This window comes from Trachemys scripta, chromosome 1 (genome assembly GCF_013100865.1).
Source record: "Trachemys scripta elegans isolate TJP31775 chromosome 1, CAS_Tse_1.0, whole genome shotgun sequence".
Taxonomy (NCBI): domain Eukaryota; kingdom Metazoa; phylum Chordata; order Testudines; family Emydidae; genus Trachemys; species Trachemys scripta.
Window position 1 is genome coordinate 191,964,187 of NC_048298.1, and position 20,455 is coordinate 191,984,641.

Below are 20,455 nucleotides of genomic sequence, written 5' to 3' on the forward strand. Positions count from 1 at the left end.
AGGCCAGCGTGTGCAGAGAAACCCAATCCTGTATAAATGAGAGCACTGCTAAGTTACTCATGCCTAGCAGGAGTAAGGCTAAAGAGAGGGTCATGTTGCTAAGCCCCTCATCTTCATGTTGAGGCTCATGCTGAAGTCCATGTCATCACAGACATGCTCCTTCTTGCCCACATTCCACGCCTTTTCGTATGGGAGCTGTTCAGATGCTTTTATGCATGTTCCTTCTGGTGATTTTTAGGACTCCAAGACTTTACAAATATTAATGAAAATCCTCCTTCCTGTAACAGAGTTACAAAGGAGGATTTTGTGGCTATGGCACTGACATGGGACTCGGGAATTCTAGCTCCGATGCCCAGATCTCTCCCAGACATTGTGTGACCTCAGACAAGCCATTCAAGGATGGAATCCTGGCCCCATTGAAGTCAGTGAGAGTTTTGCCATTAACTTCAGTGGAGCCAGGATTTCTCCTTTAGTTTCTTTGTACCTCAGCTCCCCATTTGTAAAATGGTGATAATATCCTCACAAGGGTATTATGAGACTGAATTCAGACACTCCATGCTCAGACACTTCAATGATGGAGGCCCTGTTAGTAGATTATCCCTGTTACAGGCACGGAACAAAGTCAGAAAAGTTAAATGATTTGACTGAAGCCCCAGAGGATACCAGTATCAGAGCAGGGACTGGGATATATGAGTCTCTTACTCTCAGTCCTATGCTTAGTTCATTGGGCAAGGCTTCCTCTTACCCTATTAAGGTGTAGATTTGTGTAGTGGGCCTAAGATCATTAGAGGCAGCTAATACAACACTGACTCCTATCCACAGGGCTACTCATAATAAGGGGACCCTTGGCTACTGTTTTTTTACAGGTCAGTAAAATGGCCAATCCTGGATGATAGGAGCAACTAGTGAGCTTTTGGAAAGATTACATGGACAAAGTTTCATCCTTAGCAACAGGTTTGTCTTTTTAAGGCAAAGGTCCAGACAGTTTTACAATTAAATCTGAGATCGCCTTTTATATTATATTTATATAGGCCTGCAAAATTAGTCATGGCCTTTGCATGCCCCCCAAACTAACCCTTCCTAGACCAAAGAGAAACAGGACTCCCAAAAATGTTGTCTAGTGCTAGTGTCAATGTAAATTCATTATTTCAGGATGTGATTCTATGGTGAAGACTATAAAACTAAGTCAAAACATAAATCTCTCATTAGAAACTGTGCAAGAAGTGGTATACATTACATTTACAACTACCTTCTGTAACTCATTTTAAGTAGATTAAAAAAATTAAGAGACTATTAAGTAAAAGGATTCTCTGTGCTTCTCTTCTGTGCTGTATTTTCAACTTATTAGCCATTTAAATCTTGATTCATAATGCAGGATAAAAGCACAAGGTCTTGGGGAAGTTGTTATCACAATAAGGGTTAATCTTTTTCCTACATCTTATTTAAAATTATTTTGAAGGATAAAGTAACTGGGCAGGGATCAGATAGTTAGAGAGATGGTTAGTAGTTTTAAGGTAGTACAATGCCTCAGTAGTGAGGCCTATCTTTAGAAGTTCCATAAAGGGGAACCTATCAAGCAAGTATATTTTGGAAGATCTGTTTCCTGAAGAAAAACTGTCAAGAGCCAGATCATTCAGAAGCACTGATTACATCACTTTCTCTCGTTTTGTTTTGGCCTCATTTGGCGCTCTGCATTCTTTCTGTGCCATGAAGAGTTACATAATACATACATATTTTACAGATGTTCTGCGTATTATTACCATTGCAGGTAAAGCTTCTGCCCATTTCCAACATTTTCCCGCTCACCTGTTCACACATACCTATATCCAAAGGCCCTTCTAGGGGGATTCATAATCCCTCTTACTCCCTAGCACAAATCAGAATCTAGCCCCAAGTTAATTGCAGAAGAATTGGAAACTGCTATAAAGCTTTTAGTTTGCCGCTTTTATTTTTTAAGTCATGTGCTTTGTATAGTAAAGTATTGAAACATTTGTGGGCAGCAGTGGTGAGCCATCTCACTGAAAAGCAAAAGTACAAGTGCCAAAAATGGCGTAGCAATTAATGGAGATCACAGTGTAAGGAAAGCTTTCTGTTCTTGTCCTGCTTGAGGAATTTCAGCGGAGAGAGACAGATTCACTCTAGAGGACACATTCTGCAATCAAAACAAAACAAAGGCACATCATTGATATCTGCTTCCAAACCGAAGGCTGTCCATTCCATGTCAAAGACCGGGCTAGCTAATTTTCAAAGGTGTTTACTATAGTTGATTGGGAATGATTTTCCTATGGAAAATGAGTTTCAGCAAAATCTAAATTTCCACAGGAAAATTTTGATTTTGCCCCAAAATTTGATTTTTCATCAGGAAAACTGAAATGAAATATTTAATTTTAGATCAGTTAAACCGAGATCAGCATATTTTGTTTTGTTGAACTGATCCAAAACATTTTGTTTTGAATCAGTTCAACAAAACATTAAGCTGCATTTCCCATTCCAGGCTCCCTGGAATACTACATCTCCCACAATGCGATGTGGATTTCCCTCTGATCAAGCTACAGGATGCATCATGGGAGTAACATGACTCTGGGTGTATCATGTGAGATGTAGTCTGGCCAGGGAGCCTGACCCATAGGGGAGGATAGGGACATCAAGCCCCTGAATTGTAGCTCCCAAGACTCAGTGAGCCACAATGGGAAAATGCAGATTAATGTTGAATGTTTGGGTTCAGTTCAATACACCGAAATTAAACATTTCAGTTTTGGGAATGTCAAAATAATGCATTTCAATCATTTCAACAATGGTGAATCAAATGTTTTTAGAATTTCCATTCTGCAAAAAACAAATAAATATAAATTTCCACTTTTCACCCCATTGTGGGACAAAAACAAATGTGGAAATGTCAGGATTTCCCATGGGACCAAAATTCCAAATTTTGCAGAGTGGCACCAATAGTCCCATGTTTCCCCAACAGTATTAATTTACAAGTCACAAACCCTAACTGAACTCCAGAAATGTGTAGTCTGGGATATGTCAGATGGTGTTTACTATGTAAGTACAAATAATCAAATAAATTAAGGAATGGTTATATAGATAGATACTCTCCTTTCTCGCCCTCCATGCCCCTGCTTTCCCCAGACACTGATTTTTCCCCCATCCTTAAACTCACTCGTATTCTGCCAAGTTTTGGCCACTGACTAGCCCAGAATTGGGAAGGTTCCCCAAAGTGGATTAAAGGCTTTGGCCCTCTCTGCCACAGGCTAGTCCTGTGTGTTCTGTGCCTCCTGGAGTCTCAGCACACAATCCCAGCCCAGAAATGTTATTTGTTTACAGACAATTTTCTTCCATCCACCTACTGCTTTAGGTTAATCACACTGAACTAATCAATACTAGAGTGATGTTTTCCGTGTATTCCGGAACTGGGAAAAACAGCCCATGACTCTATTACCTTCCTCTGTCCTAGGAAAGAAGCACCAGATGACACCAACGATACTGTCATCAAAACAGCACCCTCTGTTGTTGCATGTCTCAGCACTGATGTACGGATAGCCACAGTTCACTCGGGCAGATGGCTGCTGTGCACATTGCTCTTGAGCTGTTTAAAATAAAGTCCAAGTTAACGGATTGTGTGAGTTTAATTTCATGATTTGGGGCCACTCTGCACTATGATCTTCACATTTGGGTGAGCACACAGGAACCTGGGAATGACCATGCCGCAGCAGGCCAGCAGTCCATTTTGCCCAGCATCTTGTATCTGATATTGGCCAGTATCAGATGCTTCAAAAAAGATGCAAAAACCCTATAGCAAGTAATTATGGAATTCTCTGCCCATAGAGGAAGTTCCTTTCTAAACCCCTTTGTTAGATATTGGTTCATGAAATATTAAGCATGGGGCTTTATAGTTCTTAGATCCCTTAACCAACCTAACATAACAGAATGGTTTGTTATCTATATAAACATCACCCATTGAAGCTCATGTTAATTTCAGCCCACATGCATCCAACTGCAAAATATGTTCCTTAGTATCAATATGCCTCAAATTCTTATTGTAATGGTAATTGATCAGACATGGACATCAAATGCTTCTGTAAATATAATACTTTATAACTAAACTGCTGGAACAAAAAATACCTTGGCTACGATCTCCCATCCATCCATAACAAGGGTGATGTCAGTTGTAAGTAAGAAAATGATTCCTATTTAAAACTTTTAATTCATTGTAAACTTTGTTATTGTTTCCTGTTGCAGCTGTTATTCCTCCTCTGAGAAAACTGTGTGAAGAAGATGACTCACAATCCCAGTATTGCCAGCCTCAAGTGTTCAAAAATTGTGAGTTAGGCCCCGAAAACTCATTAAATTGGTTTAAAAACCATGATATTTTAAAAAAATCACAAACCAACAAATATATAATTTGGGCTCCTTTGATTTGTTTTCTGGCTTCTGAGCCTTTCCATTACATTTGGGCCATGTTTTCAAGCTTTTCTCTGCAACGAGGAGGGTTAGAAACTGACTTATTTTTCAAATGAAAGCTGAGATTCTCCTCTAACTTTCATGACTCCAGAAGAGGGGCTTTAAGAAAAGCACCAAATAGCACCAGACACTTGTTAAACTGTGAGAGTTGCCAATGCTGCAATCCCAACAAAGGAAACAATTCAGTCTCTGTATTCCCTCTTGTTCTGGCTTATTAACGTCTAGATGATAAACTTCTCTGCAGGCCTCATTTTGATGGGAGTTTTGATTACTGTCTGCAATATCAGTCCCCACATTATTTGTGTCCATTGCAAACATCACATTTAAAGGGTTCTTTCTTTCTCTTGCTGCCTCCTCTGAAGATACTGAAAGCCAAGAAAGGGGACAGCCAAGGGACTGCTGCTAGCTATTGTGACTGAGAAGAGGAAACATCATAACATGACAAAAATCTCTTTGAGCTGCTTTTAGCTTCTTTAGGCCCAGATTCATCAAAGCACTTATGCAGATGGTTACTTTTAAGCTCATGTGTGCTCCCACTGAAGTCAAGGGGTCTGTCCTTAAAGGTAATCATGTGCTTTAGTGCTTTGTTCAATCAGGGCCCAAATGAATTGCAATTGTCGGCTGCAGAAACATCTCACTCATGCAAGCGGGCCTTACTAATTCAAAGATTGCCATTGACTTGAGATTTTTCAGAGCCTTTAATTGCAAAGCATTTACCTACGTGATACATTGCAAGTGAGTACATTAAAATGTCAGTTTTTCACAGAAGTTTGAGTTACTTCTCCTTTCCAAATGATTTAGGTTCTTACAACTTTCCTTTCCATTCATGCTAACAATGTACCACCCACTGCACTTTTGTTGTTTCTGCATCTCAGCCACAAACAATTTTCTCCCATTGCTTCAGAATTCCATGATCCATTGACAGCTTTCCCTTAGTCAGATTTGTTTTAAAGCTACTATAAAGTTGTCTTTAGTGATGAGGACCAATTTGTAATACCAAGCATTGTGTATTCAGTTATAGTAGGTAAGTGAAGGCTTTGTTACAGAACCACATCATAACTGTAGAAGTTAAATTTAGGGCTAATGGCCAGTTGTGATTTCAAACACCGATTGCTGTCTACATAATGGCTTCATCACCACGAAGTCTTGCTCTTTTTAGAGTCTTGCAGTCAAGGTATTGTCTTGTGTGAGTGAGACAATTTATGTAATTGACACTTTCCCTCCTCCCCCGAAAAACATTAAGAACTTCACTGACTTATACAATGTTAAATGATGGGTGGAAGTGAGATCAGTCTCAAGCCCAATAGAATCTGCACAGGTCTTTTAAAAAAAGTGATTTAAAGCCTGCATAGTGTTGATTAGTTTTTTTTTTTTTTAAACTCTAGCCCCAATCCTGCAAACACATGCATACATGAGTAATAATGGGACCATGCAGCAGTATATAGTCACTCATGTGGGCAAGTGTTTATGGGATAAGGGCTGAGATAATCTTTATACTTTAAAACTGTGCTATGGCTAGAAATCAGGAAAAGGAAAACCACGTGAGCTAATTGACATATAGGGGAATTGTTTTCAAATGTTTTAGTCAGCTGTTCTGTATATGAAAATAATAAGAAGATGATCTTCATCTTTTGTGGTTCTCACATTTGATTATTATTAATGAGCTGAATTTTTAATAAGAAATTTTGCATTCCATTGCAAGGGATCTTAGAAGCATTAAGACCCCATTCTGTGATAACCCCACTACTGCAATAAAACAGACTTTATATAAAATGGTAACATTAAAAATACTAAAAGAATCCTAATTTTTATTTCATTTCACTTATTGTGGCATTACGTACAGTACTTGGTAACAGAGAAGACAGATTTTGCAGCATCCCACAAAAAATTTGAAACTAATTTGATTGTAAACTTTTGGGCCAAATGGTGCTCAAGAAATAATAATTATTACTGATAATAATGATGAGTAAAAGGATGCAATCATCAAGAAAGAGCCTTGTGATTTAACAGAACTCCTTAGATAAAATTAAGATTTCTCCCAGACTTTCCTTGAATGTATTATTTGGTTTGATTAACCAAATAATCAACAAAAGACTTTGCTTGTTATCAACACATGAAAAATGAAGCAAATGCACTTACATAGTTGTATGTATCCATTAGCCAAGCTGCTGAGCCCTAAAATAAGGACAATTGCCAGTAACCAGCACCCCTTGTGTTCCATTGTTGTTTGCAGTTCTCAGCCCTGAACCTTCAGGTTGGTTAGAACAATTAGTATAGAGTGAAAATCTGTAGAAAAGCTAATTTTATACCCATATGTTTGTTCAGTCATTTCAGATAATGTTTATCTTGGGAGGGTTATTTTGTATCCAAACTCCACCTGTGTATTTATTTTGGGGTAACCCATGTTCAGTCCAGATACATTATCAAGAAATAGGAATGATGGTTTGGATATTAATCTTAGTAGGAGGTTTATGTGGCAAGGGTAGGCTGCACATTTTTTCTCATGAGTCACTCATACCTACCCTTGAATTAGTCAATATTCTATCAGTTTAGCTTCTCTGTCAATTACAGTATCAATCTAACAGAAAGAAAATGTGATATAAGTGATTTATTATTGCCAGGTGTGGAGAATGTGGGAAATTTCTGCAGTGTGCTTATGAAATATTACATGTGACTCGGTTTACCTGTTTAATCTTGCGCTGTCTGTTACCTGACCTCAGGGGGTTGACTTCTTTCCAGAGACACTCGCTGGGAGTAATAGGTGATCAGTGTAGTAGTGTGCCTGGGTTGGGTGAGTGGACTATCAAGACTCATTGTCATTTGTATAGGTCTACCTGGACAATATAATGGGTATGCCAAAGAAGGTGGCCAAACCAAGAAAAGTGATTCTGCCAAGTGAACTGCTACCCAGGCAAAGGTGGGGGACTTGGATTTCCTGATGAGGCTGATCAGGGGGTCACCTGACAAAGGGGTCTGGAAGTTGTAAAAGGAAGGGTCTCTCAGTTGCCATTTGAGAGACAATGGAAAGATGGTCTGTCTCTCTCCATGGTCCAGAAAGGAAGTCAGGAGCTGCAGGAGGGAGATCCTAAATGACTGGAAAGGACACTGGCCCAAATCCCAAAGAATGCTGCAGGAAGTGAGCAGCAAATGGCATACAGGGTTTTTTTTTAATTGTTTTTTCTTAGATCTCTTTCTCTCTTGTGTTATCTAACGTAAAGAATAATTGTGCTAGAAATCTTTGCAAGGTCTATGTCTGTTAGGTTCAACTATTCAGTGTCCCCAAAGAACTAAACTGTAAACTAGAGAATCCTCAAGGTTGGAGCTCTGGGAAAAGACATGCTTAAGCAGCTGAGGCGCCAATACAAGTCACAGAGACCAGCCATTCAGACTGTGGGGCCTCAGTTCTCAGAAGGGGGTGCTAGACAGAGAATCTGAACCCCAAAAATATACTCCGAGGTAGTGCCTGTACTCTTCTCAGACTCTTCTGGACCAGGGCTGTGACATCAAGCCATAGAAGTTTGATAAATGCCATATTTTCCGACACTACCTCAATGCATAGGGATCAAGAGACTCTTGTAATGTATGATTGTTTCAACTTGCTTCTTCTCTTCAGAATGGGACAGATGGTAGAATACAGTATATTATCTGATAAGGCATGGGCAGAATGACATTTCACCCCCAGTGGGGGTAGCTGTGGTCTAATGGACTTAGCATACAGCTAGGGACTCAGAAGATGATGGGCAATCCTGTAATCTCTCTGTGCTTCTCTTACCTCATCTCTAAAACTGGCATACGGTGCTTACCTCCCTTGTAAAACTGCAAAGTATTATTTACAACAGCAGGTCTCTTACCTTCCTAGTTATCTTTTATCTCTCTTTTTCTCTTTCCAGATAATTATCTCCCCTTGGGAGAGATATGATCCATGTTGATAAATGATTCATGTCGATAAGCAAAATATTAGAGAACATTATTGTGAAGGGAGTTTGGGCGACATTAAAAATCTGAATGAGTCGTTGTAGACAACAGGATGATGAAGCACCAAGACCCAGTCCTGCCCTGTGGCTGGAAAGTGAGGATGATCAAGGACCCTGGCAAGTGGATCATATATACAAAGAACCCTGTGAGCACAAAAAGGGATGTATCCAAGCCTACCAGGGGTTAAAAAGTTGGGTTTTCTTGCCAAGTGGTCCTTGTTTCCCTGTCAATTAACCACCACGAAGTTACATAACTCACTAACTTTTCCCTCAGAGGAAACTGGGACCTGAAAGAGACGAGTCAAGGAGCCTACAGGAAGGATTCATCCAAGCAGCTGCCTGGGCAATTTTACTATGTTTTGGACTGAATTTCCCTCCTTTTGCTTGTTGTAGTTTGTGTGGAATAAGAACATAGACAAAGAGAGCCAGTTTGCGTACTGTGACTTTTTTTTTTGTTACATCTTCATAAATATGACTCAGGAAAGATAGCAGAAAACAGAGACCTGGATACCAATCTCACTCTAGTTTGTACATCAAGGTAATGCTGTTGAAAAGCTATGTGCAAAACTTATATCAGAACACATTTGGGCCCAGACTTGAACCTTGTGTAGTCATTTATACATGGGCAAACTGGGCATAAAACACAATCTATTCTGACTAGGTTATATCTTACAGCTATTTGAAACTGATTTTGCACAGGTATCAGTTACTACACACAGTATAAGGGAGAGGAGAACTGGTTCTCATCTGGCTTGTATGGTGAGTTCACCCTGGACCTATTACAGAGTAAATTCCTGAAGTAGTTACTCTTTGCTCTTTCAAGCAAAACTCTCACAGCAGTTGGAAATTTAATCTAAGTATGGCCTTCAGGAATTGGGCCACTGCAAACTAAACAAATGGATTTATTATGAGGAGCTGTTATAAACACCACAGTTTCCGGAACATTTTCATTAAGGCCAAAAGTAGAGATGGGTGAATAATCTATCTTTCGGTTCTGTGAGCAAACCGAAAAAATATTCAGTTTGGTTCTGAAAATGTTTAGAATTTCTCAGCAAATCAGAAAGGTCCATTTCAGGAAAACCATGGGTATGTGACCCCTATAACATTTAGCTCCACAGTCAGGGCATTTGCCTGGCATCTGCTAGATCCAGCTTTGGAGGCCCATGCTAGAGCGAGGATTTGAACTCAGAGCTACCCCTTCTGAGTTGAGGTTCCAAACCACCATGCTGATGGCTATTTGGAAGGTGTGGGGGGGTTACTCTCAATCTCGCCTGTTGAAGCTATTCCACTTTGTATAACTATATATGTATTCATTGGGCCAAAAAGAGAAGCAGCGGCTAAATAGCCTGGCGATTAAGGTGCTCACCTGAAAAGTAGCAGACATGGATTCAAGTCCCTTCTCTCCGGGTATGTCTACACTACGAGAGTAGTTCGATTTCACTTAAATCGAATATGTGGAATCGATATTACAAAGTCGAACGTGTGTTTCCACACTAAGGACAGTAATTCGACTGTGTGAGTCCACACTAACGGGGCAAGCGTCGACATTGGAAGCGGTGCACTGTGGGCAGCTATCCCACAGTTCCCGCAGTCCCTGCTGCCCATTGCAATTCTGGGTCGAGCCCCCAATGCCTGCTGGGGAAAAAAATGTGTCGAGGGTGGTTTTGGGTAACTGTCGTCATCCAGCCGTCACTCCCGCCCTCCCTCCCTGAAAGCGCCGGCGGACAATCAGTTTGCGCACTTTTCTGCTGAATGACAGCGCGGACGCCACAGCACTGCGAGCATGGAGCCCGCTGCGACCATCACTGCAGTTATGGCCGTTGTCAACACCTCGCACCTTATCAGCCACATTTTCCAGAGGCAGATGCTGAGAAATCGGGCGAGGAGGCTACGGCAGCGCGATGAGGACATGAAGTCTGAGAGTGGCACAGACCTGTCACAAAGCACAGGACCCCGCGCCGTGGACATCATGGTGGCACTGGGTCATGTTGATGCCGTGGAATGGCGATTCTGGGCACGTGAAACAAGCACGGACTGGTGGGACCGCATAATGCTGCATGTCTGGGTTGAATCCCAGTGGCTGAGAAACTTTCGCATGCGGAAGGGAACTTTCCTTGAATTTTGTAAGTTGCTGTCCCCTGCCCTGAAGCGCAAGGACACCCGGATGCGAGCAGCCCTGACTGTCCAGAAGTGAGTGGCCATAGCCCTCTGGAAGCTTGCAACGCCAGACAGCTACCGGTCAGTCGCGAACCAATTTGGAGTGGGCAAATCTACCGTGGGGGTTGTTGTGATGCAAGTAGCCAACGCAATCGTTGATGTACTGCTGTCAAAGGTAGTGACCCTGGGAAACGTGGAGGTCATCAATCGCGATGCGATTCCCAAACTGCGGTGGGGCTATAGATGGAACTCACATCCCTATCCTGGGACCAGGCCAGCCAGTACATTAACCGAAAGGGCTACTTTTCAATGGTGCTGCAAGCACTGGTGGATCATAGGGGACGTTTTACCAACATCAACGTTGGATGGCCGGGCAAGGTTCATGACGCTCGTGTTTTCAGGAACTCTGGTCTGTTTAGACGGCTGCAGAAAGGTATTTACTTCCCAGACCACAAAATAACTGTTGGGGATGTGGAGATGCCTATAGTGTTCCTCGGGGACCCAGCCTACCCGCTAATGCCCTGGCTCATGAAGCCCTATACAGGCGCCCTGGACAGTGAAAAGGAACTCTTCAACTACCATCTGAGCAAGTGCAGAATGGTGGTGGAGTGTGCTTTTGGACGTCTCAAGGGGAGATGGAGAAGCTTACTGACTCACTCTGATCTCAGCGAAACCAATATCCCCATTGTTATTGCAGCTTGCTGTGTGCTCCACAATCTCTGTGAGAGGAAGGGGGAGACCTTTATGGCGGGGTGGGAGGTTGAGGCAAGTCACCTGGCTGCTGATTACGCCCAGCCAGACAGCCGTGCGATTAGAAGAGCCCAGCGGGACGCGCTGTGCATCCGGGAGGCTTTGAAAGCTAGGTTCCACAGTGAGCAGGGTAACCTGTGACTATTTAGTTTATTTACAGAGAAGCTGAACCTGCCCCTGTTTCTTTACCCAGTGACTGTTCACAATCCTCTCCAGTTTCATACCCCGTTCACCCCCTTCCAACCCATGTTTAAAAATAAAATCACTGAAAATTTGTTAATGAACAACATTTTCTTTATTACTGTTTTCGCGGTAAAGTGCTGAAACTGGGACGCAGACTGTGGTGGGGAGCGGGTGTAGTGATGCAAAGGACGTTTCTAAACTCGAGGAATGACAGGCTCCTGCTTCTACAGTGGTCCACACTGGTGAACTGATTGTTTCAACGGAGCCTGCCACCCCTCCTGTTCGGGACTCTGTGTGTGGGGGCTATGTGACTTTGTGGCAGGGGGAGGACGGTTACAGATCCGCTGCTGCGTGGCTCTGTGATCCAGGATAAGGACCGCTGCATAAGATCTCTAACCGCCCTCCCCCGCACAAAGTCACATAGCCCCCCCGCCCAGAAAATGAAAACCACCTCCCAGACTGACCAGGGTGCCTAGTGACTGCACTGTGTGTGTGACCTGCTGCTGAACCTGCCCCCATGTCTGTACCAACCCCCTTCCCCCCCTTCAAACAGACTGTCCTCTAAAAAAACATGATGGAAACAGTAATTAACAGAAACGTATTTTTTATTAGCAACTAGACAGTTAGGGGATGAAACTGGGATGGGGGCTTGGGTGAGGCGGGAAGGAAAGGACTTATCAAATTTTGGGGAATGACAGCCTTCTGCCACTTGAGCAGTCTGCAGGGGTAGAGTGACAGTTTTCACGGACTCTGCAGCTCCTCCTTCTTGGTACTTTGGGTGAGGGGGGTATGGGACTTTGTGGCGGGGGACGGTGGTTACAGATAGACTGCAGCGGGGTTCTGTCCTCCTGCCTCTGGTCCTGCAGAACATCCACAAGGCGCCAGAGTGTGTCTGTTTGCTCCCTCATTAGTCCAAGCAGCGTTTGAGTCGCCTGCTGGTCTTCCTGACGCCACCTCTCCTCCCGTTGGCTGTGTGCTCACTGATATTGGGACATGTTCTCCCTCCACTGAGTCTGCAGGGTTGCCTCGGCTCGGGAGCAGTCCATAAGTTCTGAGAACATGTTGTCCCATGTCCTTTTCTTTTTACGCCTAATCTGCGCCAGCCTCTGGGAGTCTGATGACCGGGTAGGTCAGGAGACAGTCACAGCTGTGGGATGGGAAAAAGGGAGTGAATTCCTCAGAAAGATAAATTTTTTGGTGAACAAAGAAAATAGTCTTTCTCTGTGAACAAGACCATTCACAGCACCTATCACATGCGCACTCAGGACAAGGTCGAATTTTCGGCCTTCGCATTCAGTCCCTGGGGTCTTGCAGTGCAGATCACAGAATAGGAACAGCACAGCGGAATTTGGGTAGCAGGCTGACATGGTAAGCCGTAGACTTGTGGCACCTTAAAACTTTAATAATAGCACTGCCCTACTTTGACGTTCAAAGCAATGCTCCTAGCGTTGGCCAGTTCCTGCTGCCAGCAATCCGGCAAGCATGAACTCTGCCCCTGTCCCATCCCCTCGCGGCTGTCCCCGGGAAAGATCCCTCTATGCTGCCCCTCTCCCGCCTCCACCGCGTGGCTGTAAACTGCCGGTTACAGTTCTGTAAAGGAACAGGCAAGCAGTCCCAATACTAACACTCCCCTAATTCAAAGCAGGTCACCATGAGCGACATCACTCTGATGCGGATTTCAGACAGCGACAAAGAACGCATGCTTCATGAAAGCCTGCAAAGACCAGGGCCGTATGCCGCCATGCTGTGCAAGGCAATGATACTGGAGTACTTGATGGTAGCCTGGCACGGAAACGTTTCATACTACGGAGGACACAACAAGGCCGCTCTCCCAAGGAACCTCATGCAAAGGCTTTCCAATTACCTCCAGGAGAGCTTCATGGAGATGTCCCATGAGGATTTCTGCTCTATCCCCGAACATATAGACCGAATTTTACTGTAGCTGCACTGGCAAGGACTAAACAGTAGAGCGCCTAGGGCAAACCAATCAAGATATACCGGACATTGTTAGATTTTTTTGCAGCAGTTGCACTGCCAAAGACTAAAACTTTAAGTGCCTAGGACAATCTAATCATGAAAAACCCACAGTTAATATTAATGTTCTGTTCTAAATAAATGTTTACATGTTTAAACCACTTACCGGCTGATCCTTCCCCTGATTCTGGGTCCGGGTTAATGCCTGGGGACGGTTGGTAGGGGATCTCTGTGAGGGTGATGAAGAGATCCTGGCTGTCTGGGAAATCAGCGTTGTAAGCGCTGTCGACTGCCTCGTCCTCCTCATCTCCTTCCTCATCTTCCCCGTCCACTACCATCTCCGAGGAAGCGGGCGTCGACAATATCCCATCCTCAGAGTCCACGGTCAGTGGTGGGGTAGTGGTGGCGGCCGCATCTAGGATGGAATGCAGTGCCTCGTAGAAACGGCATGTCTGGGGCTGGGATCCGGAGCGTCCGTTTGCCTCTTTGGTCTTCTGGTACCCTTGTCTCAGCTCCTTGATTTTCATGCGGCACTGTGTTGCATCCCGGCTGTATCCTCTCTCTGTCATGGCTTTGGAGATCTTCTCGTAGATCTTTGCATTCCATCTTTTCGATCGCAGCTCTGAAAGCACGGACTCATCACCCCACACAGCGATCAGATCCAAGACTTCCCGATCAGTCCATGCTGGGGCCCTCTTTCTATTCTGAGATTGCATGGCCATCTCTGCTGGAGAGCTCTACATCGTTGCCAGTGCTGCTGAGCTCGCCACGATGTCCAAACAGGAAATGAGATTCAAACTGCCCAGACAGGAAAAGGAATTCAAATTTTCCCGGGGCTTTTCCGCTGTGGCTGGTCAGAGCATCCGAGCTCGGACTGCTGTCCAGAGCGTCAACAGAGTGGTGCACTGTGGGATAGCTCCCGGAGCTATTAGCATCGATTTCCATCCACACCTACCCTAATTCGACCTGGCCATGTCGAATTTAGCACTACTCCCCTCGTTGGGGAGGAGTACAGAAGTCGAATTTAAGAGACCTCTATGTCGAACTACATAGCTTTGTTGTGTGGACGGGTGCAGAGTTAATTCGATTTAACACAGCTAAATTCGACATAACCTCCTAGTGTAGACCAGGCCTCCATCAGGCAGAGAGAAAATCAGAGTCTGAGTTTTTGCTCCAGAGCAGGGTTTCAAAGCTGGGTCTCTGCTATACCAGGCAGATGGCCGAACCACTGGGCTCACAGGGAATGAACACATATACACTCTTTTGTTCTGAAGCTTGTCAAAACCAAAAGGGTCCAATTCAGAAATAGTGTCAGGTTGACCAACGTTGCATTTTTCAGCACATAAACTATCTGTCAAAAAACATTCACCTGGCTCTAGTCTCAAGTGAATTGAATTGATAGGTCTTAACACTTAATTCTCTCTCCCAAGTTTTGCATAAGAGATGGAAATCTGTGAAGTCTAAGTAAGGGTATTACTTAATCTTTCAAGTATTTATTAAATGGAACCACTTTCTTTTTGCCTTTAAATAGGGATCTGCAGCACAGCAATGCAATATTATTTTATGAGCAACATAATTAAGGTGCTCAGTGATTAGCATATCACTGATTAAATATTGGAGATTGATCATCAGGAGCAGCTGCTCTTATAGCGATAAAAATTAGATTAATTCAGTCCTTGAAGTTATCAGAAGTTCAGAACATTCAAGAGAATTTGTAGCATTTCCTAATGCTGTGTAATTGAGAGTGGTAGAAGTATGACTCTCATACCAGCTACTTTTTCATATTAATGTTTAAACTTAGAACAGCGTGGCTTTTTAAAATGTCCTATTGCCCTATAAAATCTCAGCCACGTGAGAATATCAGTGGTTTGAAAAAACAGCACTTCAGATAACAAGCACTCCTTGGGAACATTAGTTATTTCATTCATGTACACCCCATACAATTGTATTAGCAATTCTGTATTAAGAGGCACTCCTCCCTTTTGTGAATCAGCCCCGAAGCAATATCCCAATGTGGTCTTTAGAGTAATTGTGCTGCTGAAAGTGCACTCTAGAGGGGAAATGAAGAGACTTGTCGTCACTGAAGACCCTAGAGCATGGCTTTTTTGAAGAGTGAGGATGTCAGCCCCTGTTGTCCTTGTTCAATTTAGATAACTACATTTTGCTTATATAAATCCCCCCAGCACTTGAACTGTATTCAGGTTTTTTATTCTTGTCCTGTCTTTAATTGTGTCTTTTTGCTATGTACTGTTAGGGCCTGATCTTGGGCCCATTGAAGCCAGTGGCAAAATTAACACTGACTTCAATGCCATGATCATTCCCTTAAAAAGTTTCCATATTCCTCTCCAGAGAGTTGCATATTGGTGGTGCCTAAAATAAGTCCTGTATAGCGTTTATTAAAGCATTGTGGGATGGAAAGTAGCTTAGCTGAAGCTAAAAGACAGTCCAGTGGTTAAGTCACTAAGCTGGGACTTCTGAGACCTAGATTCAAGTCCTGGCTATCCCATGAACTCCACAATGTGATCTTGGGCAATGTTAGGCCCTCAATTTCCAACCTGGAACAATGGGGATAATAGTACTTCATTATCTCTTAGGAATGTTGTGAAGTTAAATACATTAAAGAGCGGAAGGTTATTCTGATAACTTACAGAGATGGAGGCCAAATGATGAAAAGTGTAGACTGATATAAATGCAAGCTATTGTATTGATTACTACAGTGAATCCACTTATGTCAAATATGGCTAAACTCTGTGCACAGTTTACTCTGTAAAACTCCCACTGAAGTCAAATGAGTTTTGCCTAGGTAAGGACTAAGGGCGTCTGAGGATTTGCCTTATGTCTCACCAGTGTACTGGTGTAATGTGGCTTGCTCGGGATTTTCCACGGAAATGTATTTACTCTGTATGTGTCTCATTTGCAGGGAGGCGCTCCGCTATGTGATCACTGGAATTCCCCCACAAACAACAGTGTGCATTCAAGAGGCAAGAGCATGAAAGGGAGCCGGAAGGAACGTAAAAAATCACACATCAAATATATTACTTTGCACCTCTGATCCTCTGGGAGAGGTGCCAACAGCAGCAACTGTTTCTCTGTAGCAGACAAAACATCTCCAGCAAATGGACCACTGCTGCATACTGCAGCCTGTATCTTCTTTCTGTGGTTACTGATGCTCGGATGTCAGGAGGCCTCGTGCAAACAAAGGTGCAGCAGGGGTGTTACCAGATCCCCATACGTGAAGTTCTGCAGCCCACAAATACCCACTAACTGGTTTGCACTAGTTTTAAACAGACTGTTGATTCTACAGTAGAGAAAGATGGGAGAGGCTAATAACTGACATTTTTCATTCTAATGCAGTATTCAGAATGCCTATTTGCTGCATACTCATGTCTATGGGTTTACTGGTAAAAACATTGTAGTCTGGACATGATGTACATCACAGTATATTTTTACTATTATTATTATTATAATCAGAAACCAAATAGGTAATAGTTATTTTGATTCCTCTGAGACACAGTGTCTATATTACTGTCTTTACTATGTGGTTGCAAATGCCCTGTTTGTAGAGTCTTTTCTAAGTCCCAGTACCTGTCTGACAAGAAATTACCTGCTGACCATGGTTGTAGTGGGGTAATATTTTTGTTTACCCGTTTAAGCCCTCTTATTCCAGATACAATAGTCACACAGAAAAGAATTAGGTTAACATTAGAAGCTGGTACATCTAAAAGGATCTGGGGTGAGATCATGGTCCCAAATAGGTCACTGGCAAAGCTCCCATTTAATTTAAGGGGACAAGATTTCCCCCCGGCTTTTGAAACCTTTGTACTGGGTGTGTCTCAAAAGAAAAGGTGCTAAGGTCCCTACCTTGTAACAGGATCTCTGTGGTGGACCCTTACACAGATGCAGAGTCTGATTGAAGTCATTGGGACTCCATACAAATGCACCAGTCCATCCATATGGAACCCTTTGCCAGACAGGGGCCTACAAGATGACTCTAAAGTGTTCAGACACTGACGTGGACTGGTCATCCACAAGCACTCTTTACTTTGGGAGAATTGCCCGTGAGCATTGTGATGCTGGCAGATCAGGTGCCAGCTCATGCCAAGGCCCCTAGGCCTCATTGGACACTGACAAATGCACAGCTGGAAACTAGTCTGTCTCACTGGTGTGTTAGTATTGTTAAAATAGATGTTAAGTTGATACAAATGCATTTAGTGTTTAGACTTGATGAAATGCTTGTAGGATGCTGCATGTATTGAACTCACTTATAACATCTGTAGCCCTTGGTATAAGTTATGCTGAGTGTTTGCATTGTAAACCTCTGTAATTGTGCAACTCACCAAACAGGAAAGAAGCATTCATTAGTGTAAAGTGCTGGTCCTGCACACAAGAAAGCCCATTGAAACCAAAGGAGCCATTGTGACACATCACAGGACAAAGACTTTGTTGACTGCTCCCCCCAACCCCCATGAAGAGGGGACCTGAGCATGAACTCACCCCATCAGCTTGAACTCTGGGGGGAAGGGAATAAAAATGTCTGACAAGGAGAATCTGTATCACTGTGCTGCTTGGAGTTCGGAGAGGCAATATATCAAAGCATAAGCAAGGGATCCCCAAGCAGCTTGGGGCTTGTCTACACTGCAACGTTGTTGACAAAACTTTTGTCTTTTACGACTACTTAAAAAAGCCCCCCCGCGAAAGACAAAAGTTTTGCCGACGCAAGTGTGAATGCAGCTTTGTCGGCAGAAGCGCTCTCCTGCCGACAAAGCTAACACTGCTCTCAGGGCTGGAAGTATTTTATCGGCAAAAGTGCTGACAAAATATCGAGAGATATTTTGAGATATATTGAGAGAGCATTCATACACGCTGACATTTAGTGACAAGGCTCTGTCGACGCAGCCGTGTCGCTAAAAGCTGTGTAGTGTAGACAAGCCCTTAGTTTGGGTTAGCCCTAAAGAGACACAGAGTGCTTGCATACATAGCAGCTTCTATCACCTTTGGAATCTAAGATAATAGCTCATTTGCGTGTGTATATTTACCTGCTTTAACCTTGTAAATAACTCGCTTATTTCTTTTTCTTTAGTTAGTACTATGGAATTGGCTGCAAGCATTGTCTTTGGTTTGAGATCTGAGGCACAATTGATCTGGGGCAGGGATCGGCAACCTTTGGCATGCGGCCCATCAGGGAAATCTGCTGGCGGGCTGGGACGGTTTGTTTACCTGCAGCGTCTGCAGCTTCGGCTGATCGCTGCTCCCACAGGCCGCGGTTCGCAGTTCCAGGCTAATGGGGGCTGCGGGAAGTGGCTTGGGCCAACGGATGTGCTGGCCGCTGCTTCCCGCAGCCCCCATTGGCCCGCCAGCAGATTTCCCTGACGGGCCAGGTGCCAAAGGTTGCCGATCCCTGATCTGGGGTAAGTGACTGGTCCTTTGGGACTAGAAGTAACTTGAATATTGTTGCGATTTTTGGTGTAAGGGATTATCCATCACAAAGGCAAGCTTGCCTAGGTGGTAGGATAGACTGGAGTGCCCAAGGCGACTGTCTGTGATTTCATGTTAAGGCTGTTGTAGTGCTGGAGGAATTCACACTGGATACTTGATTGGTGAAATCTAAGTTTAGAACTCACAACCAGTTTGGGGTTTGTGCCCTGCTTCTTCACAGTCTGCCCTGAGGTTGGCACTCCTGGTCATGAGCCACTCTAGACAGCTTGCCAGGCAGTCTACACTAGCCATATTGCTAATCCCAAACATTCAGAAATAACAAGTAACCCCCCTAAAATCACACAATTGGCTTAAAAAAACATGAGATTTAAAAAAATATTTTTGGAGGTTTTTTTTATATGACTTGGTTTCTGAGTCTTCAGGGATCAGGTTTGCAGGCTTTTCTCTGAAACCATGAGGACTAGAAGCTATTTTTTTTTTAATGAAAGTTGAGATTCTCAGCTCAGAGAGCTCGGTCTGTAAGAGAAACAGTAAATTCCCCAAAGACTTGGCAAAGCACTTCTCCTATGGCTAGCACTGTTGGAACCACACCAGTGCGAGACCAATGGTGGGAGTAGTCCCTGCAATTCTCAGTGTAGGTGCAGCTGAAATGGCGCAGAGGCAAACATTCAGGGTGGTGGTGTTTTTCCCCATCTTGGACAAATGTGTGCTGCTGTGTGTTTATTTCTGAGATAACACTTTCGGATCGATTGCAGCTGTTAAGCCACAATCCTGAAAAGAGGGTGGTGCGGAGCCACACCAGAGATTGCATCTTAGAGAACACAGTCTCTGCCAGGGCTGTTCCCTGTGTACGGGCAAGAAGCAATCTGCTCCATAGATTCGGGTGGAGAAGAACATCCCCCACCCAGTGCACTGGCCCTGCTCCATATGCTGGTGTGGAGCGACAGCCCTGCCCATTCCCCAGCGCACACAGACTGCTATTGTGAGTGGCTATTACACACTCAACCAAGTGGCCCAGGAAGACTTCTTATGTGTCCCTGGTTAAGCAGGGGTCACCCACAGTCTAGCCCTAATTGTTTGATTTTTATATCCATTTATATATAATCCCACCTTTTAGGGGAAAGCCTGTGAAGAGAATCAGTGGATCTCATATTTTTGATTATAACTAAGTATTCTGTTGTGAGTAATTCATTTACACAAGGGTGTAGTTGATAGGACATAGTCACACTTACGATATGATCAGCCACACCAAATGACTAAACATGCCATAGAGCTGCTGATCTGCTGCTGAGCTCACTCCCTTGGTTTTCCTTCCCATAGTTACAATACACACTATGTGGTATCTTATAGGGCAAGTTTAAAAATGGAAACCTATTTTTCTAGTCAAAATTCTTGACCAGCTCCACTATTTTCTGTGCTTGCCTGGGCCCCAAACCAGAGATTTAATTTAAATGTTTAATTATATTAATCTTCATATAGAACCCCAAAGGTCCTGCAGTCTGATCACTGAAATACGT

General features: G+C 43.6%; 1 protein-coding gene across 1 annotated transcript; it reads right to left on the bottom strand.

Moving 5' to 3' along the window:
• Positions 1 to 1,933: 1,933 nt before the first annotated feature.
• LOC117867922 (trefoil factor 3-like) lies at positions 1,934 to 6,719 on the bottom strand. The gene is made up of 3 exons (XM_034753392.1): positions 6,604 to 6,719; positions 3,443 to 3,589; positions 1,934 to 2,152 (listed from the first exon to the last, which is right to left on the bottom strand). Exons 1-3 carry the CDS (start codon positions 6,683 to 6,685, stop codon positions 2,139 to 2,141), a joined length of 243 nt encoding a protein of 80 aa, XP_034609283.1. The 5' UTR covers positions 6,686 to 6,719; the 3' UTR covers positions 1,934 to 2,138.
• Between the last annotated feature and the right edge of the window lie 13,736 nt (positions 6,720 to 20,455).

Excerpts from the sequence above, each read along its gene's own strand:
- LOC117867922 (XM_034753392.1), bottom strand. The coding sequence starts at position 6,685 with ATGGAACACAAGGGGTGCTGGTTACTGGCAATTGTCCTTATTTTAGGG. Across the intron at positions 3,590-6,603 it reads TAATGGATACATACAACTAT|CTCAAGAGCAATGTGCACAG; the intron begins GTAAGTGCATTT and ends TATTTTAAACAG.